This window comes from Mauremys mutica, chromosome 2 (genome assembly GCF_020497125.1).
Source record: "Mauremys mutica isolate MM-2020 ecotype Southern chromosome 2, ASM2049712v1, whole genome shotgun sequence".
In the NCBI taxonomy this organism is placed as follows: Eukaryota; Metazoa; Chordata; order Testudines; family Geoemydidae; genus Mauremys; species Mauremys mutica.
This window is the reverse complement of record NC_059073.1, coordinates 206,188,240-206,210,699: the sequence shown is the minus strand read 5'-3', so window position 1 is coordinate 206,210,699 and position 22,460 is coordinate 206,188,240. Positions and strand designations below refer to the sequence as shown.

The window sequence follows — 22,460 nt, the reverse complement described above, 5'->3', positions numbered from 1 at the left end:
TCAAATCCCAGGAGCAGGGATATTTCTCTGTGTGCCTTCTGTTCCCATGATGCCACCAGCCAGGAAAGGATGTCAGGAGTGAGTCTAGATGGGATGTATGTGTAAATGCATAGTTGGTAGATGCTGATGCTCTTTTAAAAATGAACAGTATATTACCCTGGCTAGAATGTTGGCGATGTCACTGTGAACACTGGGCAGCTGGCCACTCATCTTAGCTGGAAGATGATGACCCCTTGGGACTGTGGACTGTTGGTGCGTGCAATAGCTGAACATTAGGTACAGCAGGAAAATCATCATGCTGCTGCACAACTAGTAAGCTAGTACTTTACCCATCCCCCAGCGGGGTAGAGTACCAAATGTGGCCTCAGATGACTGCAGGCTTTAAATCTAATTAATATCATACTTGGACTTCTATGACAAACTGCTACATCCAGCTACAGAATAGGATACGGTGTCTCAACCCATTTAAGCGTAAACCAGATAGGAAGCCTGTCTTAGGCCACGTTTATAATATAGTGACAACTGAAGGTATACAACATGACAGCCAACATCTTAGTAATTTTTTGTTACTTTGTAGTTAACAAAAATATGAGGTTCTTTTCTGCCTTTTCAGTTATATTAGGTTATCGTATTTCTGCCTTTACAGTCTTCTCATGAGAATTCATCAGTCCAGGTGCAAAATCTTCTTGCTTCCCTTTTACTGTGATGATGACATTGCAATCAACTAAAGATATTCTTCTTGTTATAAGTCTAAAAAGAAAAGTGAATAAATAAATACGATTTGCCCCAGACAAGAGGGCATGTACAATTTTGAAAGGCCGTCTTTGTAATACCAATTTGAATAGCATTTCAAGTTGCTTGTGTTCACTATGCACTGGTTATTTTGGGTTGCATTCTTTTTGTAGGTTTGCTTGAATTGATACTTTTTTATGCTGAAGTACAGATGGTAAGACTCATGGATAGGCTTTGAGGAATGGTATTTATGTGAAGAAATTGAATATGTGCATGTGTCAACAAGCCTTTTTGGCTGTAGAGGGATTGATTACGCAGGGTCTGCACTAATGTATATGGATCCTTATTGAATAAAATAGTACTGGTAACTTTTATCTGCATTCCCACAGATATGAATGAGGCATTGAAGAATGTTGCCAAATATAACTATTCACTTATTTTCTATAATTAAGAGAGAGAGAGAGAGAGAGGGGAAAACAGATCCACTTTTCGGCTTGGAAAGCATCCCAGTTTGTTTTATACAAAACCCTAAAATATAGTTAAAACCACCTCAGATGCATGATATATTAATGTGTGTTAGCTTGTGTAACTGATCTTGTTGTATTTGATGCAAAGATGTCAACACATTGCACTTTGATTAATAGTTTTAATTAAAACAACTGTTTCTTTCTATCTTAGCCCTTAGAAATTGGATGAAACTGAGCAAAGGAAAATGTTAAGATGAGTTTCTGGAATAATTTCCTAGTGGTGAGCTCTATTATAGTATGTTAGTAGTCTGAAGAGAAACTGTTAATGGTCTGAAGAGAAATAGTAGAAGCCCCATTACATGGATCATTTGAAACTATACTGCACAAAGCATTCACAGATACCCTGTAGGGAGTGATCCTGCTTTGGCAGAGAGATTGGCAAGGTGGCCTCATGGACCTTTGCCATTCTAACTTCTGTGATGCTGCAGTGCAGTTTAACATATACAGAAGTGGATCAGTCATCTTGTATTGTTGTAGTGTTTCAGCCTACTGAAATCTCTTATGTTCAATTTTATTTTTTCCCATTAAAAATTTAATATATAAACCTCTCAGAACAAGTATTATGCTGTGCCAAAACAGCTGTTAACTAGTCATTTCTGGGCGATGTGTTTCTGCAAAACTATGTTTACTGGGATTACTTGCTATTTGAAAAATATAAATGGAACTTCATTTTTAATACTTATAATTAGAGGTATAACTGTCATATTATTTATCAAAAATGTTTTATTAGATTATTAATATATGCTAAGCAATGCACTTTCTGTTTCTTTATATCTTAGCAGTTGTCCATAGGAAAGACATATTAGTACAAAAAAGAGGACAGAGATCTGGCAGCCTGGTCTTGCCTAGTTGTGGTAATAACCGTGTAGATTTGGGATTCCTTAGGTCAATAGAAAACTGTCATGTTGTTGCACTGATGCACTTAACCTTGTGGATGCAAACTGATCTGCTTCAACCTTCTCCTGCAAAGAGAGCTGGGATATTGAGGATGGTCTTGGAGGCAGTTGTAGGTCTTAGTTTCATGTGAGGAAAAGGGTTTCATGGTGATTCTCACTGCAGTTATACAGGGTGAAAATGCAATAAGGAACTACATGGGAAGAAAAAAGGGAAACCTATCGTAGTCTAGCACCTTTTGGATCCTTGCATCCAGAGGGAGCCCCATTGATTTTTTTGGGAATTCTGCATGTGCACTAGGGACACTGCTAGTGAATCCCAATGCATAGGTTGGGAGAGGAGGAGGATGGGACAGTAGCAGACAGTGTATCTTGTTTATTCTGGCAGAAAGCATTGTTTTACTTAACCTTTTACCATATGAAGGTATAATCTCCTACAGTATATATTAGTATAATCTCCTTCCAGTATGGTTTAGTTTTGTAAGGATTCTTTTGTGTGTGTATACACATAGACACACATATATAAAAATAATATTGCACTATAGGGTCAAGCTAACTTTTGCTGTGGACATGGTTGTTTGTTGAAATAGAAGTAAGAAACGCCAATAAAAAAGCCTTCTCTCTCTCTCTCTTTCTTTCTCTCTGAAATTCAGGACATATACACTATGCTATTTTATTTTGTGTGGTAATTATGTATTATATCCTATGCTGTGGTATATATACTATGTGTAGGCAGATTGGAAGTCGCCTCTCCTTACTGAATAACAGAAGGAGTTTCCACAATTTGAATAAACTCACAGTAGAAGGAACCATGCCAGACAAAACAGTTCCAAATATTCAAATATATATCAAAATGTATTAGCTTTTTATATACAAAATATTCATGACTGTTGCTTATCCTTTTTGTGGGCAGTTTTAAACAGGAATTTTGTCTTTTCTAAAGAAGGGGCCCAGAAATCTATTTTGTGTATTTCAATCTGTCATCGGAGTGATAAGTTCTTTACAGTTAACTCACTATTTAGCTAGTTGGTGGTGGGAGGGTAATACTGCATTCATTGTGTTCACTCATTCATGTGTGATACAGCATTTGCTCCGTTTTCATCTTTTTCTTCACAGCAAGCCATTGACAGTGAGGTGAGGGCAGAGGCAGTTCCTTCAGTCACAGTAAAGGTATTGTGCTTAGCTCAAACTGTAACACTTAAAACAGTAGCAACAAATTTCAGCAAACCTTTCACATTTGTTATCCCTTTTATTTATGTCATGGAAATGAGAACAGAGCTTGAAATGCCATATATATTTACAATTTTATCTCCTTTTTTGGTGTTGGATGGGAACTTTTTTCTAACTTCCTGCCAAAATTGTAGAGTGATTAGCAAGTTTTATATATCTTCTGTGTTAATTTGTTTTTAAGGAAAAGTCAGATAAAAGATGGAGTGGAAAGAAGTAGTTTTTGGAGTTTTTTATAGTGGGTGCCTGACAGCATACTCTGTAGTTAAGGATCTAAAACTCTTTCTGTTGGAACCCTGTCTTTGTTTGCTCAGAACTTTTTAGAAATATTCACCTTTGCACAGAGAAAACATTTCAGTTCAACAGGTGAATATTTTTTAGAAGTCTGAGCAAAATCTCTTCTAATGTCTTTTTAGTTATGAAAGAGTGAAAATAAATAAATTTGTCCTATTTGTAAAAACTTTTTATTCATGCTTTTACTTATAGCTACAACAAAAATAGTTGAGAGTTTTAATTTGAAACAACATGGTCATAGTCCTCAGTGAAGATTAATGTTTGTGCTTCGTTTTGAAGAAAAGATTTGTGTGTGCATGTGCATGCGTGCACAGTTATATAATATAAAAAATACATTTCTTCTGAGCATTAAATCAAATTAATTTAACTTCTGAACATGCCACATTAACTTCTAAGATTATTAGCAGAGGAAAATGAAGGCCTTGCTTTTTCGTATCTCTGTCCATTCTTTCTCTCTCCAGACTGAGAAGCACAGTGTCTGATGAGAACAAATCATAGGCTGGATTCTGATATCTTACTCTGATTAAGTAGCACCTTACACCATGAGTAAATGACTTTTGTAGAGCAAGGTCCTCTACAAGAGTGAGGAAGGGTTATCAGGATCTGAGTGTACGTAAGGGAGATTTTAAACATCTCATTCAAAACACAAGCAATAAAATTCGCAACGAAACTGTCTAAACATCAGCAAGAGCAGAAAATCATGGATGATGAAAAAAACCACCATTGCCACAAATTTTATGATTTTAGTAATTTTTTCTGGAATAATCTGAACTTTCACTTAAATAAATTGTTTCTATTTTTTTCCTCTTCTCCTCCATTGGGGGCTTTGCCATTGACTTCAGCGTGGCCAAGATTTCACCCACAATCGTTGCAATGTAAACTGTTAGAAAACTATCTCCAGCCAAGCACCAGTATTAGTGGTAGAACTGGCCCCTCTCCATTTCTAGTCATGTAAACTGAAGTGTGCACATCAAAGTATAATTGGGGCTATTTAAATTCTCACATTGATAACCACAAGCAGTTCCTCTATTTTTTTTTAAATAAGCAAACCATCCCACCCCATAAAATTACATGAAAAAAGTTGTTGTTGCAATATTTGTCTCCACTACAAATAATAAACAGTTGTTGCTGGCAACTGGTGCAGCTAAAATATCACTGAATAGTTTGGCTGCTGGTGTAGACAAGGACAAACTATGTTTAGCTCTTTTGCACAGCAAAATCAGAAAAAGTGTGGAAGCACAGAATATAAAGTTCCTAAGTTACCACATTGCTCATGAGTAACGTTTTCTGTTCTTGTTTCTCTGGCCAAATGTGTAGCCTAACAGGATATTGTTTGTATGTTGTTGACAAGTTAACATTAACTCTAGACCCTTAACTTCTGCATTTTTGGACTCTTTCTGATATTAACTGTTGTAATATTAATGTTTGGGTTAGCATAGTTTTTGCAATTTAATTTATTCATTAGAGATTTTGGCTAATACTGGACACATTATGAAAAAAGATAAGCATATATTAAAATAAGGAAATAACAGATCGACTTGATCAGTATGGCTATGATTCAGCAAAGCTCTTAAGCATGTGACTAGTCCTGTATTTATTCAGCCAAACATTTCAGAACCTGAATTTAATCATGTGCTTAAGTGCTTTGGTGAATAGGGATACAAGACTCACATGCTTACGGTTGACTATATATCTATATATTTTGGTGAATTGGGACCTATATTAATATTTCTATGTGGCACAAAATATGAGAGACATGAAAAAAGGATAATTCTATAAAACGAGGGATAGATGGCAATCCTAGATGAGATAAAAGGTGTTTTTCCACCCTTAAAACTGTAGGACTAAAATATTAGACGCAGTAATTTAAGGTAGAAATCCCTCAAGCATTTTTTTCCTAGCAGTAATCAATCTACTCTATATTTTGGGGATGGCGGGTGGGAGCCATGACCTAGGGCCTTTCCAAAGCCCATTGAAGTCAGCGGAAAACTCCCTCTGACCTGGGCTTTGGATTTGGGCCTTAGTGAACATTTGGATGTTGTATTAGCCTGAGAGAACTCCTGAAATTTCAGGATGGCTGGGTTCCAGTTGAGTTAGTTTACACTGGTGCTTAAATGCATCCCTATGTTGGAATTTAGTACAGACAAAGATAGCATGGCATCATAGCTAACCACCAAACTTTTGGGGGTAGGGTAGAGGAGAGGAGTGTTTTGTTATAGGGAGTGCAGATAACTTTTCTTGCTCCTCTTCATTTAATCAGAACATCCATGCGCATAATATAACTTAATCTGGAAAAAACCAGGGCAAAAGCCAAACACTGTTGGAGATCAGTACAGATTTACAGATGTATTTATAGAGTACTTGGTGGGTAGATTTATAAATTTCATTTAAGCTTTGTTTGATGCTGTAAATCAATCTAAATTACACAAGATATTGCAATAAAAATCCCCAGTAGTAAATTTAGATCAATTAGATGCGTCATATTTTCTTACGGGACAATTAATAGTTACTACCAATCATATAAACACACTGATGTCCCTATACCCTACTTTACTGATTTTTAAGTAGAAGCTCTTCATTCAAAAGAATTAAATAAAGTTGATGGAAAAGCCCTTCTTAATTAATGGAATTTCATATTTTTATGATTTACAAAGTTATCAACCTTGGATCTTATTGCTGTAAGAGAACATAAAAACTATTCACACATTACATTTGTACACTACAACATATGTCAGATTAATTCAAACAAGATGACCTCCTGATTGTGTCTTACAAATTTATGCACAATTTTCAAAATTAAATCTCTCCTTGGGTTCTGTTACAACAATTACCAATATGTATAACCTGGCATGTTTTCTGCAGTGTGAATAAGGCTAATAGTTAATGGATTTTAATCCTTCCAAGTGAGTGAAGTTGTGGCTGTTTTGATTGTGATTATGGTACATGAAAATCTGTGTATGAAACACAAACACATAAGTTTGTGGACATTTTTTCTACTAGAGTTCTAAATAAGGGTTGTATTTAATTCTGCAAAAAGCCACTGGCCCAGCAGAAAAGGCTTATAAAATTAGATGCTTATAAAAACAGGTAGTGGGCAAAATCCTAACCCTTGCTCCAGGCCCCTTTATGTCATCAAAAAAGGCCAGAGAAGCATAAAAGGAACCCCAAAGACTACAGCTGGGAAAATATTCCCAAGGTGCAGGCTGGCAGACTGACAATATCCTGTAGTGTCCTGGACAAATCTTATGGAATTAAGATAAACTTTAGTAAATTAAGTTAGATCCTATTGAATTAGGGTTAATACCTTTTTGGTCCATTGAATTCAAAATGCTGCTGTGTTTGTGTTGTTATGGAAATGTATGTCTATTTTCTACAAGGAGGGGGATGCTAATGTACTTCCACCATTATCGGCCCTTTGAAGCCACCCAGGGCCGCCCAGAGGATTCCGGGGGCCCGGGGTCTTCAGTGGCGGGGGGCCCTTCCGTTCCGGGACCCGCTGCCGAAGTGCCCCGAAGACCCGCGGTGGGGGCCCCCTGCCGCCGAATTACCGCCAAAGCGGAACCCGCCGCCGAAGTGCAGCTCGGTCTTTGGCGGTAATTCGGCGGCGGGGGGTCCCCGCCGCGGGTCTTTGGGGCACTTCGGCGGCGGGTCCCGGAACGGAAGGCCCCCCCGCCGCCGAATTACCGCCGAAGACCGGGCTGAACTTCGGCGGCGGGACCCGCTCCGTCTTCGGCGGTAATTCACCAGCGGGGGGTCCTTCCGCCCCGGAGCGGAAGGACCCCCCGCCGGTGAAGACCGGGAGCAAAGAAGCTCCTGCGCCCGGCCCCGCAAGAGTTTTCCGGGCCCCCCGGAGCGAGTGAGGGACCCCGCTCCAGGGGCCCCGAAAAACTCTCATGGGGGCCTCTGTGGGGCTCGGGGCCTGGGGCAAATTGCCCCTCTTGCCCCCCCCTCTGGGCGGCCCTGAAGCCACCCCACTGGTGTATATATACTAGTTCAGACTGGATTCTCCAGGGACCAACAGACAAAGAGAGGATTTTTGGATAAATAGCCTAGTTTTAAACTGTCTTAGGGCCTTCTTCCTTATCCAAATGGACAGGACCACTGATGCACAGAGAGACCTAATTAGGGTGACCAGATGTCCCGATTTTATAGGGACAGTCCTGATTTTTGGGTCTTTTTCTTATATAAACTCCTATTACCCCCACCCCTCCCATCCCCATCTCGATTTTTCACACTTGCTGTCTGGTCACCCTAGACGCAATCCTTAGCATAAGGTTGGAAGGAGTGGGCCTTCTGGGACCTTTGAAACTGGGTGCTTGTTCTGAGCTGAAGCTGTGATGAACTTGTAATCACAGGAATCCCCTTGGGTGGGGATTTGAAAGACTGCTCCTGTCAGAATCTATGTTAGGATTGGGTTGAACTTTGGTAAGCTTATTAGCATGCAGGTAGGTTCTTTTCTTGTTTTTAATATGTTTTCTCTGCAGTCCTTTTTTACCTTAAAAATAAAATAGGTTTGTATAGAAAGAACTGTGTGGTATTTATAACAGTTGAAAATCACACTGCCATCAGTCTCTGAAGAGAAAGCAAGCAGCTGTGCTTGGGCTGCTTGGCTCTCTGTTGGGAATAAAGCATTAGTGGCAGGTAACTGTGCAGGTTGGAAGTACCCTGGTCAGAAGGGAGTGAGATGTGGGTCTTCACACAAGAAAGAAAATGGCTGGGAAGCTGAAAGTCTTAGTGTGGATGCCCTTGCTGGACCATTGAGGGGGAATACAGGTGCTGTTGCCCTGATCTGTGACACAGGCACTGTGGAAAGTGGCTGCTTCCAAAAGACCCCTTTGCAGTATATAGTGGAGGGGTGGCTGGACTTGAAGTGGGCAGGACATGTCACATGCAAGGCAACATCATATAGTGCTTCAAGGATTCTTGTCAGAGTTGCAGCCCATTGGATAGCCCTCAGAAGTTGCTGTAATTTAGACAGATATGTCTAAATTTACACCAGAGCCTTCTCCAGCCCCCATAGCTTCCCAGGACCAGGAAAGCGCAAAGGTGGTTTAAAATATCTTACTCCCCATTCACCTCCCCTGGGGTTGTGAATTCTGGCTTCACCTTATCCGCACAGTAGAGGATCTTACCCAAAACGTGAAGAAGTCCTCTGTATAGCTTGGATGCTTGTCTCTGTCACCAACAGAAGTTGATCCACTAAAAGATATTACCTCACCTACCTTGTTTTAGTAAAAGTAAGAATAGAAAAGTAAAAAAAAGTAGTTGAAAGATATTTCTGTTTTATAAGCATGGCATTCACATATATTTTTCTTCCCACTGAATTTAGGTGTCACTGTTTTCTCTAACTTTAACAATGTAAATATCTACTCAGGCTCTGAGAACTTATTAAACTAACACCAGCAAAGACATTAACTCAGTCCGCTCCAACTCTGTTTGTTTCACTGAGGTTTACACTTCAAAGCATCAAGCAAACTTTGCCTTTTTATGAACATTGAAAACATTACTAAACATGGACAATGTGAGGCCTTGTCTACACCCAAAACTTGCACCTGTTTCATCAAAATAGTTTTTAAGATTGTTTTAGCTAAACCTTTGCAAACCTCTGCATGGGGACTCTTATGTCAGTTTATAAGTAGATTATATCTGTTTAACTTAGTCTCATGCAATTTTTGTGTATAGATATATTTAATTGGAGTTGAAGCACATTTTAAAAACATTGGGCTAAATTCAGGTCTAGTTCAACAACTGCAACTTAATGTTGTACCTACTTCCTGAACTTAGCCCATTATCTTCATATCTATCCTCTTCCTGGCTAATTTTCTCCTTATCCAGGACAGTTAAAACGAGTTTCGACATGCAAACTAGCAGCTGAGACAGTTCCCACTCACGTTAGCTTCTTATGGCTGCTGTCTGAGTGTTCTTGGTGGCGATCCCTTCATTCTGGAATTCGCTACCTGCACTAGTCAGGTAGAGCCTGAATATGGAGACCTTTAGGATACTGTGAAAAGCTCATTTGTTTTCTGAAGAGCTTATTTAAGGAGGTGGTCTGTTTTGGGAGGGAAATGTCCTTATTTTTCCGGGGAAAAGGCAAAAAATATGTTTTTATATATGCAAACTGTGATAGGATGCATTTTATAAATCTAAAAATGAGAATAAATACAAGTTTTATTTTTTATCAGTACATTTTATCTGTGAACTTTACTTTGAATGATAGCATGGTTGCTTGAGATGTATAGAGTTCCCACAGACTGAATCTCCACATTACATGTAATGAAGGTATGTTATATATGTGTGTTAGGGGTAATGTAACACTGGAAAATAATTTCTGCATGAGGAGTAGATTCTATTGTTGCCATGCTATAAAAAAAAATAAGGATTCCATGATTTGATGTTCATTGAGAGTCCCTTTGGTGAAAGAAAAATATAGAGTAACACCTTATTTAAATAATTGCCTAATTTTTTACTATTTATATTGAGTGCTGCCATTATTTTACATTGAAAAACCCAAACAAACTAGATATTTGCAAAATAGAAAACAAATCTAATGTATTGCAATTTTATAAAATAAATTAGTTTGGCTGAATATTACCAAGGAATTTTGATAAACCATCTCACTTTTTTCTTCACTAGCTGTCAAGGCCTACCATTACATTTTCATGGAGTTTTCTTAGCTGCTAGTTATAGTGGAATTGTGCAAGTGCAAATCATCATTGAATGTGATAATTTTGCTAATTATGCTGGTTTTAAAGTCATAGGTAGATTAATGTGGTGCTTCTGTGTGTAAATACCTTTTCACTTTCAACTTACTTCAGATCACACTACAGAGCAGATTGGCTGTGCAGAAAACAAAATTATCAATATGTGTACAACCTCCTTTAGCACTGACCCATGACCAGTTCATCTTTGATGCTATAGGTAAATTCTTCTTTTACTGTTACAAAGTATTTTATGATGTATTGCTTTAGCTGGGATTGTTTCAGCCTTATTCTAAAATTTACTTAGGCCTTGTCTACACTACAAGACTATTTCGAATCAACTTAGTTCGAATTTGTGGATTCAACCTTATGAAGTCGAATTTGTGTATCCATACTAAATACACTAAATCGAATTTCTGAGTCCACATTCACGGGGCCAGCGTCGAATTTGGAAGCGGTGCACTGTGGGAAGCTATCCCACAGTTCCCGCAGTCCCCGCTGCCCATTGGAATGCTGGGTAGAGCCCCCAATGCCTGCTGGGGGGAGAAATGTGTCGAGGGTGGTTTTGGGTAAGTGTCCTCATTGAACCGTCAATCACAACCTCCCTCCCTCCTTGAAAGCGCCTGCGGGCAATCTGTTCGTGCACTTTTCTGGTCAGTGACAGCGCGGACGCCACAGCACTGCAAGCATGGAGCCCGCTGCGATCATCGCCGTTTTCTCCTCCTCGCACTTTATCGTCTACCTCTTCCACAGTCAGCTGATGAGAAATTGGGCTACTTTTCAATGGTGCTGCAAGCACTGGGGGACCATAGGGGACGTTTTACAAACATCAACGTCGGGTGGCCGGGCAAGGTTCATGATGCGTGTGTTTTCAGGAACTGTGGGCTGCTCAGACGCCTGCAGGAAGGTAGTTTCTTCCCGGACCACGAAATAACTGTTGTGGATGTGCAGATGCCTATAGTCATCCTCGGGGACCCAGCCTGCCCGCTAATGCACTTGCTCATGAAGCCCTATACAGGCGCCTGGGACAGCGACAAGGAACTCTTCAAATACCAGCGAGCAGCGTGACCTGTGACTGTTCAGTTTCTTTACAGAGAAGCTGAACCTGCCCCTGTTTCTTTACCCAGTTACTGTTGACTCTCCTCTTCGGTTACATACCCCGTTCACCCCATTACCCCCACTTCCAGCACACGTGTAAAAATAAAATACATGTCCCATTATTACTTAACAAAGGTTTCTTTATTCATGACTTTTCGTGAAGGGGTTGAAACTGGGACACAGACTGTGCTGGGTAGGGTGTGCGGTGATGTAAAGACCGCCTCTAAACTCAAGGAATGACAGGCTCCTGCTCCTAGAGCGGTCCGCAGTGCCGGAATGCTTCTTTCAACGGAGCCTGCCATCCCTCTTTATGGAATTCTGTGTGCGGGCGGATATGTGACCTTGTGGTGGAGGAGGACGGATACAGATTCCTCAGCTGCGTGACTCAGCGGTCCAGGACAAGGACCGCTGTATAAGATCTGTAACCGCCCTCCCCCGCTGCAAAGTCACATCTCCCCCGCCCACACAGAACCTGGAAACCACCTCCCATACCGACCAGGGTGCCTACTGACTGCACCGTGTGTGTGACCCGCTGCTGATCCTGCCCCCGTGTCTGTACCCTGGGAAAGGTGACTGTCCTATGCAATTAACCACCCCCTTCCCCACGCCCCCCATTCAAACACAGTCTTCTTTGAAAAAACATAACGGAAACAGTAATTAACAGCAAAGCATTTTTATTAATTAAGTAGACAGGGGATGGGACTGGGATTGGGACTACTGTGAGTCTGGAAGTGAAGGACTTCGGCAAATGTACGGTATGAGAGCTTTTGGGTACTTGAGCACTGTGCTGTGGTGCAGTGACAGTATTCACGTCCCCGGCCGCCCCTCCTCCTGATTATTTTCGGGGAGGGGGGTATGGGACTTTGTGGCGGGGGAGTGCGGTTGCAGATACACTGCAGGGTGTCTCTGTCCTCCTGCGGTCCTGCAGAACATCCACAAGGCGCCTGAGCGTGTCCGTTTGCTCCCTCACTAGTCCAAGCAGCGTTTCAGTCGCCTGCGTCTCTTCCTCACGCCACCTCTCCTCCCGTTCGCTGTGTGAGCGCTGCCACAGAGAGACGGTCTCCCTCCACTGGCTCTGCTGGTCCGCCTCTGCTAGGTAGCAGCCCATACGTTCCTCGAACATCTTGTCCCTTGTCTTTTTCTTTCGCCGCCTAATCTTTGCCAGCCTCTGCGAGGGGGATGCTGTGTCAGGTCTGGAGACAGTGGAAGCTGTGAGATGGGAAACAGGGAGTGAATTCCTTGCAAAGATACATTTTTGCGAAAAATTAACTGAGTCTAGCCTGTGTCTGTGAATTCTGGGTTGAGACCCCTGTGCCTGCTGGGGCACAAATCATTTTCGCGGTGGATTCTGGGTAAATGTCGCCAGTCATTACTTCCTCCGGGAAAGCAACGGCAGACAATCATTTCAAGCCCGTTTTCCCAGAATTGCCTTGGCATACGCCATAGCGTGGCAACCATGGACACTGTTTTGCCTTTTGTGTATGTCACCGTATGTGTACTAGATGCCGCTGACAGAGGCGGGCCAGCAGCGCTACACAGCAGCATGCTTTTGCTTTTGCATGACAGCTGAGATGGTTACCAGCCATATTGTACCATCTACCATACCATAAATTGGTAATAAGATGGTAATAAGATGGGCATGGTTACCTGTCCTTTTGCACTGCACCATTTGGTGCTGTCATAAGTGCCCCTGGCCGAGCAGCCAGGGGCGCAAAAGCCAAAATTGGGAATGACTCCCTGAGTCAATCCCTCCTTTTTGGTATCTAAAAATAGAATCAGTCCTGCCTAGATTAGGGGAAAGTGTACTAGAGAACCACTGTATCATAGAACCAGAGAGCACAGCTGCTCTGTGTCCGATCCTGCATAAATTTTGAGCTGTATGCTATTCACAAGGGGGTGCTCCTGCAACAACACCACCTGTTCATTCCGGCCTTCCCACAGCCTTCCTGGGCTACCATACCATTGTCCCACCACTTGTGTGATGAAGTAATAAAGAATGCAGGAATAAGACACAGTGACTTGTTTGTGAGAAATGAGTGGAAGGAAGCCTCCAGCTGCAATGATAGTCCAGGCAGGACATTAATTACTGTGGATGAAGGAGCCCATCATCCCTCTGCTAGTCCAGGGGCAAATCAATCTTTTCTTTACACAGGAAGGGTGGGGGCTGATGGAGCTCAGCCCCCTGTTGCAATGATGAGGACGGTTAACAGCCATACTGCACCATCTACCATGAAAAATTAGGGCCAGGCGCCCTTGATCAACCTCACAGATGCTAGTACGCATGGTTACCAGTCCTTTTGCACTGCCCCATGTGCCAATAGGCTGATGTTGAGGACGGATACCCATCTTTTTGTACCATCAGCCATCCATAGCGTGGGGGGAGCAAGGATGTTGGTGTTGAGTGCTGCACCATCGCGTCTATCTGCAGCATTCAGTAAAGATAGGGTGACATGTAAAAGAGTCAACAGAGGATTGTTTTCACTTCTGGTGGTGGGTGGGGTGTGTGCGCAAATTGCCGAACTATGCCCTGACCCACCGCAGACACTGTGTTTGACCCTAGAAGCATTTGGAGCTCATCCAAGAATGCAAATCCTTTTCGGAGACAGCAGGAACTGTGGGATACCTCATTCCCCCCTCCCTCCATGAGCGTCCATTATATTCTTTGGCTTTCCGTTACGCTCGTCACGCAGCTGCGTGCTGAGTCTGTGCTATGCCGTCTGTCCGTAGATTTTTTAAAAATACTTTGGACCAGGCGTAAAATTACAGTAATTACCCTAATTAGATGCAGGAGTCTCCGAGCGAGATCACCCTGAGGAGGGTCACTGAAGGAGATAGAGAGCGCATGCTGCGTGAAAGCTAGCACGAACCAGGGCCCGATGCAGCCGTGCTCGGGGAGGCAGTGCTCCCTGAGTACCTCATGAAAGCCTTGCGCGGAAAACTGTGCTACCACGGAGCACCCAATAAGGCAGCTCTCCCCAGGAACCTCCTGCTGATGCTTTTCGATTAACGCAAGGAGAGCTTCGTGGAGATCTCCAAGGATGATTTCTGTTCTATCCCCATATCTAGACAGACCTCCTTTTCACACAGTTAAGATTCCTGTTATATTAAGAATAAAAGTTAACATGGTTAAAGCACTTACCGACTGCTCCTTCCCCTGATTCAGGGTCCGGGTTAATGGCCGGGGAGGGTTGTTGGGGGATCTCCGTGATGGTGATGAATAGATCCTGGCTGTCGGGGAAACCAGCGTTGTAAGCGCTCTCGCCTGCCTCGTCCTCCACAAACCCTTCCTCATCTTCCCCGTCCGCGAACATCACCGAGGAACTGGCCGTCGACACTGTCCCATCGTCAGAGTCCACGGTCACTGGTGGGGCAGTGGTGGCAGGCTCCGTAGCGTCCGTTTGCCGCTTTGATTTTTTGGTAGCCTTGTCTGGGGTCCTTGATTTTCACGCGGCGCTGCGTTGCATCCCGCCTGTATCCTCTGTCTCTCATGGCTTTGGAGACCTTCTCGTAGGTCTTCGCATTCCGTGTTTTGGAGCGCAGCTCCGAAAGCACAGACTCCTCGCCCCACACACCGATCAGATCGAAGAGTTCCCAGTCAGTCTATGCTGGGTCCCTCTTTCTATTCACAGATAACATGAACTCCTCTGCTGGAGAGCTCTGCATCGTTGCAGGTGCTGCGGAGCTCGCCCCGATGTCCAGCCAGGACGTCAGATTCAAAGTGCCCAGACAGGAAAATGAATTCAAATTTTCCCAGGTCATTTCCTCTGTGGCTGGTCAGAGAATCCAAGCTCCGACTGCTGCCCAGAGCGTCAACAGAGTGGTGCACTGTGGGATAGCTCCCGGAGCTACTAAGTTCGATTTGCATCCACACCTAGCCTAATTCGAGCTAGCCATGTCGAATTTAGCGTTACTCCACCTGTCGGGGTGGAGTACCGAATTCGAACTAAAGAGCCCTCTAGTTCGAATTAAATGGCTTCCTGGTGTGGACGGTTGAGCGGTTAGTTCGAATTAACGCTGCTAAATTCGAATTAAAGTCCTAGTGTAGACCAGGCCTTAGTGACCCTCTAAGTAGACATGCACCAAGCTTCACTTTTGACACATTGATGAGGATGATTATACTCTGTTTTAAAAAAAGAAACGTGAGTGGCAGTCACAAAAAACCAACAGAATGTTAGGATGTGTGCAAAATCAGAAAGATAGACAATAATGTTGAAAATAGTATACAATCAAATAATGTAATGGTACGTACTAATTTGCAAATATTACTGGTCCTTCTACCTCCAAAAAATATGTGGTATTGTGGTTACTGTGCCTGTACAAAGAGCATCTGCTGAGCGAGGAGAAGGTTCAGTTACTTGTGCCCAGTCAGGCATAAGCTTCCTTCTCAGCACTGCGCACTCTGGCTTCCTTACAGCCTCTTTGAAATTCAGCCAGCTGCAGGCTGCATTGCTTTGAAAATTGCAGAGGGAGATGCAGGCCCCAGAAAAGTGTCCTAGGGCCTAGATCGGGCTCATGGACCTTATGTTTGACAACCCTGCTCTAAAGCATCTAACATTGGTCATTGCTGAGACAGGATAATGGAATTAATAGGTCTTTGGTCTCTTCTGGAATGCCAGTTCCGATGGTCCTTCCACATGTTCCCTAAGGAACAGAGAGCTGATGGCTCTGATGCTATGACCTCAATATAGAATTGCATCTGTATTGAGTCTATCTTATGTTCACTGCTGCATTTTAAGAGAGTTTTGAACTGGACTATCTGGTTTTGCTTTTAATAATATATATTGAAGAAAAAAATTATGTACAGATTTGATTGAATCAGTTCAATGGAAATGTATAATATAACTTAACCTAAAAATACACCTCTACCCTGATATAACGCTGTCCTCGGGAGCCAAAAAATCTTACCGCGTTATAGGTGAAAGTGCGTTATATCAAACTTGCTTTGATCCTCTGGAGTGTGCAGCTCCGCCCCCCCGCCCCCGGAGCACTGCTTTACCATGTTATATCTGAATTCGTGTTATATCAGGTCGCGTTATATCGAGGTAGAGGTGTATTTCCTTAAGTATTGGAAAATGTTAGGTTTTCTTTCAACTGGACGTATTTATTTAATGTAATTTGTTATTATTTATAGAGTCTTGCAGATCTAAAGCTGTAGCTCTGTCTGTCTTTCTGAAGGGGAATTGTCCACCAGCAGAGCTGGAAGGAAATGCTATGGCTTCCTATAGTATGCCCACAGGTGAGCAACATGAGATTTCAAAGAGTTGTTTTTTTGTTTTTTGTTTTTTTTTAAAAAGGTTTTGATTCCCTTAGGGCTCTTCTTTCTTTCTTTCTTTCTTTCTTTCTTTCTTTCTTTCTTTCTTTCTTTCTTTCTTTCTTTCTTTCTTTCTTTCTTTCTTTCTTTCTTTCTTTCTTTCTTTCTTTCTTTCTTTCTTTCTTTCTTTCTAATATTTTAAAGTTAATAGTAGTGTGCTGAAGAATTTGGTCTCCTGTTGTTTTAGTTAATATTTTATATAGCACCATTAACTTGCCCAACCTGTTTACAGCATTAACAATATACATTTACAACTTGGTAAACAGACTTCCCATGTGCTGTCCCAGCAATTTGCTTCTATCCTGACCTGAGAGGGATCTCCTTTAGGGGTGAGAAGTTAATTACCTCTTTATGACCATTCAGTCCTTGACCTCACTGCAGAGGCTGCCAACAAAAGTGACAATTACTCTCTTTGCACAGAGGAAGAGGATTAAATGGTTGCTGGGACTGATTATTCCTTCACCCTGATTCCCTTTTAGTCTGTGGAATAGCATTTATGATTGTTTTACTTGTTTAGAAAAAATTAGAACAAAACGCAAGTTGTTGCATTTCATAATGACCTAATGACCCCAGGCCATCCATAGTGACACAACAGGTCAGTTTGCCCTGACATCTATTGTCTTTACACATCTTGCTGGCTAATCAGATATCATCTAAGGACAAGGAGCTAAGTTGAATGATCCATGTCATGTCAGGACTGTCTCTTGTTTAAACATTCCTACACACACTGTTTAATTCTCAGTCAGAACGTGTGTGTCTGGGAGAAAACTGGGTGACATTTTATAATACTGGTAAAAGTGAGTAAGTGGAAATACATTGATTTGTATCAGCTGAAGATTTGGCTTTCTCTTTTCCTCCTTCCCCACTGGTTGCAGGAACAGAATGGAGGGCATTTCTCCCTCAGGGAATCTTTGTTTCATGTGCTCAGTACTCCCCATACTACCGTGTGTATGTTAGGTAGTATGGGAAGCAGTATTCCTGTAATGGGTGTTTTTCTTGATCTCAGGAAGCCTAAGGACCATTGGATTCTACAAGAACCATAGCCCTCCTCAGAGGCTCTGAGAAACACATATACACAATACTAAAAAGTGCTGAGGACAACGTATTTTATTTTCCTTAAGAAATTAAATGCGATGTCATCCAAGGCATTCTTCTGACAGGCCTGGGATTTACATTCTGAAGGAACTGAGTCTGCAAAACATTTTTGCGAGTGAACTCTTAGCTATGGGATTCCTCCTCTCTGGACCATTAGAGCCTGAGTTAGCAAAGCATAAGAGTTGGTTAAGCATCAATTTGAGACTGGATCATCACTGGAGAAGTTTTTCCTGTGATGGGTTGCGACAGTTCAAGGCAACATGCTGTGTTTGTGCTACCTATTTTGGCAGTTTGAAATGCAGTTTTATTTGTAAATCTGACTATAAAAATGGCTCATTATAACACAAATCTGTCCTCTTCAGGCTAGATTAGCTGGGTGTGCAGAGGGTAGAGGGCAAAGGATGCTACTCCATGCTCCAGATCATCTGTGCAAGCAGCAGACACAGTTCCAGTTCCTGCACTCTCGGGATGTCAGAGATTGATGGCTTCTAGTGACTGAGCATGCAGTACCTTCCTAAGAGCTCTGTCTGGGGCCATGTGGACATGTCTGCAGACAACCTCTGTGCAATTTACATATAGCTCTGTGCTAATCTGGTCTTGGGTTTCTTGAATCATACCCCCTGATTTTAAGTGATGTGCATTTTTACTGCTTTTTTGCTCTGATTAGCCCTGCAGAACCAACACAGCAAAGAGAGAGTGAGCTGAATGCTTATTTCTTTGCATTATCTAATGAATTATTTACTTTTGTAATAGTTAATAACAATGAAAGAAAATACCCCAGTTGACTTTCAGATATTGAGCTTGTAGGCCTTGCAGTTAGGAAACAAATACTTGTAACCTGAGGGTACATTTGATCAGAGATCTTTGAAATAAAGTAATCATAGAACACTATTTAGCCATTTTATACAGAATCACTTTAGAATAGGACCACACTTGAACATGTTGTGTTTAATTGTGGAATTTGCCCAGCGCAAGGAGCATAAAATAATTAAATGACTTAATGGTTCAGAAGTTCTGTTCCATCATTAGGGTTGGCTAGTTCAATAGAATTGTATACAAACACACTATCCCTGTTGGAGTTTGTAGAATCAAGTCCTCGGATAACACTTAGGTTCATGAAAAAATATTCTTTCATTGTCTCATTATAACCTTTCATTGGAATGGATTTTTGTTTGTTTAAATAATCCAGCATTGTGGGTCAAATTTATGGTTGGTGTAACTCTGTGGAATTCAATACAGTTTAATTTAATTTGTTTTTACTGAGTTGGATGGAGTTACACGAGGGATGAATCTGGCCTTTTCTGGTTATTTTTGGTTAGTGTTACATCTTATATATTTAGACACACTAAAAAAAATACTTATTGGATTTTGCCTTTAACAAAAGTTACATTTATTTTTTCTAAACTGTTAATTATTATATCTCTTCTTTGATTCCTCTTTAAATAATATCTTACATATTCTTGCTTTTTTTTCTCCCTTCTTCCTGTTGCTGATTATGCTGTAGATCTCAATCCTGAAGGTGAGTGAAAGAAAAGATTAAAACTGGACAGAGTGTTATAACTGACAGCTGATTTTCAGTGAATGTACCTATGGAAGTGAACTGTGAATGTACTTTTTAGGAGGTGACTCTTACAAGCTTTTATATCCTCCTTAGAACAATGTGCTGGCATGGCACTGCTCTAGGGATGACTGCTGGGAATTATGGGAGAGATTGAGGCTTAGACGTAAGGGGAAAGTTATCCAAAGGAAAAGTAGAATGCACCAATGACGACTTTTTTATTGACTTATAGTACATTTTCACCTGCATAACATTGAAATCTACAATATTAAAGTGTTTTATTCCATCTTGACGACCGTGATGGAAAATACAATTATATTATTATTGCTTACTGTATCTTTAGCCACCTTTCCTCTTACAGTTCTATCTATAGCTCATCACCTTCAGCTGAATTTAAGCATTATTTTATTTAACCTTTCTTATTGTGAAAAAGCCTTAGGATTTGAACTGGTGCCATGTTATCTGTGCACAGAGTGAAACAGTAGCTCTCAGAGTGGTGTGAATTGCCTGCATTCATCCCAGTTCTTCTTAGAACTGTTTTATGGAAGGTTAAAAGTTGATTTCTAGGTGATTAAAAATACTAGCACAAATGTTGTTCAAAATATAGCCATGATTAGGACAGGTATCATGGCTTCAAGTGGTGCCCAACTGTCAAAGTAACATTACACAGGAGGATAAAAGAGGAATAGAAAGGTAGCTATCATCTAGGTAAGCTGAAAAAGGACAGTTCTTGAGTTTTGGAGGCTCCCTGTTGTCTGGATATGTTTAAAGCATATATTAAGTCCCTGTGGGATATACATTTGTTTTGCTGATCTTATAAGAAATGTATTGGTTGTAAATTCCACGTTCACCCCAAAAAGAAAGAGAAACCCCAGTTTGGGGGTCAGCTGGGAAGGAAATCTCCAGCTGTTCGATTTCCCATTGGAGATAGGGTTGCTTAATGGGCATGTGTTTGACTTTTCTCTCTCTCAGCCTCTTTCATTACCCATCCATATTTAGCTGTCTGGGAGAGGTAGAGCTGAAGCTGCTGCAACTAGTAAGTAGGTAAATGAGACTGCTAGTTGCACCCTTCCTTCTCTCTCTCTTTTGCTCCTGGTTTTGCTGAAGAAATAGAGGTACTCCAAGAAATAGAGTGGCTCCATCCCAGGGAACAGGATGAGGTGCTCTACAACCACAATTCAGCCACTTTAACACTCCCTACAAAGCAGGAGGAGTGGTTGCAATGAAAATACTGTTTGTTTTCATCTGTTCTGGAGAGTGAGGCCAGCTACATGGGACCCAGGATGGAGAGTAGAAGCAGGAGTATTTCAAACCATCATTGTTACTAAGAATAGCTCTGCCTTACTGCATAGATGTGTTTATTTTAAATGCAATTTGATAGGATCAGACATCTCTTAGAAATGAAGAACCAGACCCTGCAACCTTTACTCATATGAGTAGTTTTTACTCAAGCCAATATTTCCCTCAGTTCAAGCATGAATAAGATTGCAGAATTTTGCCTGAGGATGTATTTATGGTAGCATTTTATTTGGGCTACTACAATGAGTACTATAGTAGCGAAATTGAGCTCAGTCCGTAACAGAAAGGTCATAAATTCTTTGAATATTTAACATTCTGAATGCAGACTCAGCTATTTCTTTCACCACACAAGGTCTTTTTACAAAGGTATAATTAAGATTAATGCAGTTACTTTTATCTTACATGCACACAATGTATTATATTTCAAACAGATACTATTTATATGATGATCTGTTCTGGTTACATTGCCAATGAGCAATTCTGCTTTTATACATGGGAAAAAATTGTTATCCCATATACTTTGTTATCCATTATTACTGTATTTAAGGTGCATGGCATGTGCAAAGTATAACACAACGGTGGACGAGGATGACACAAGGCCTATTACCAGACATAATAGAAAGGGATCAAGGAAGTTCTGGCTGCCAGACTTTGGTGCTGCTTTGGATTTCCTTGCTCCCATGTAAAATTACTCTAGCATGCCCAAAGAAGTGTTCTGAAAGAATTCTCCAGTATAAATGTTATACTCCAGGTCAGGGTAGGCAACCTATGGCATGGGTGCCGAAGGCGGCACATGAGCTGATTTTCAGTGGCACTCACACTGCCTGGGTTCTGGCCACCAGTCAGAGGGACTCTCCGTTTTAATTTAATTTTAAATGAAGCTTCTTAAACATTTTAAAAAACTTATTTACTTTACATACAACAATAGTTTAGTTATATATTATAGACTTATAGAAAGAGACCTTCTAAAAACGTTAAAATGTATTACTGGCACGCCAAACCTTAAATTAGAGTGAATAAATGAAGACTCGGCACACCGCTTCTGAAAGGTTGCCGACCCCTGCTCTAGGTATATATATATTTAGCAGCTTTTGGCTCTGCTTCCCTTTGATTCAGTGATTTTTGGACTCTGTCTGTATATACCAGAGATAATCGAGATTTTTGTTTCAGGAAGTAAAGTTCTTTCACGTTTAGTTTTGATTTGCATTTCCTTTGCACATGTTGAAAAAATATTATGATGAGGCAAACTGAGAACTGGAGATCCAAGAGCAGTTGGCATGATAGTAGAAAAAATAAACTTGTTTTCAATATGAAAGTATTTCAAAATCTTTGTGGCAAATTCTGTTAAGTATTTCTTGTTGGCAACCCTCTGAAATGTTTCAAGATTTAATATCAAGACTTTGTTTCGCTCAATAATGACATAATACAAATCTAGTTCTTCTAGTAGATTATGGAGAGATTTGTAAGAAACTTATGTAAAGTTTGTTCAAGTCAGCATTTTGAAAATTCACAAGTTGATTGAGAAACAGTTTTCAGCAAGTGTCCCTGAAACCCTGGAATCCCCCAGTTTTTAAGGCTTGTCTCTATGTCCCTGACAGTTTCATGTAAACAAGTTTTATTGTGATTTTTGTAAAGTGCTGCAGGCTTACCACCTGGAGGCACTACCAGACAGCGGTGCTAGTGAAGTTAACAACAGGGCAGCTGAATGCATGTGTTTCTGTTACTTGG

At 41.2% G+C, this 22,460-nt stretch overlaps 1 protein-coding gene across 9 annotated transcripts in view; it reads left to right on the top strand.

The window, feature by feature from the left end:
- BBS9 (Bardet-Biedl syndrome 9) overlaps positions 1–22,460 on the top strand; it is a 519,285-nt gene that overhangs the window by 99,433 nt on the left and 397,392 nt on the right. For 8 of the 9 annotated variants that reach the window (XM_045005716.1, XM_045005719.1, XM_045005717.1 and 5 more), the window contains 4 exons: positions 3,269–3,322; positions 10,489–10,591; positions 16,601–16,705; positions 19,380–19,394. In XM_045005716.1, coding sequence (XP_044861651.1) covers positions 3,269–3,322; positions 10,489–10,591; positions 16,601–16,705; positions 19,380–19,394 — 277 coding nt within the window. The remainder of the gene's footprint in view (positions 1–3,268; positions 3,323–10,488; positions 10,592–16,600; positions 16,706–19,379; positions 19,395–22,460) is intronic. The other variant, XM_045005718.1, reaches the window with a different exon arrangement.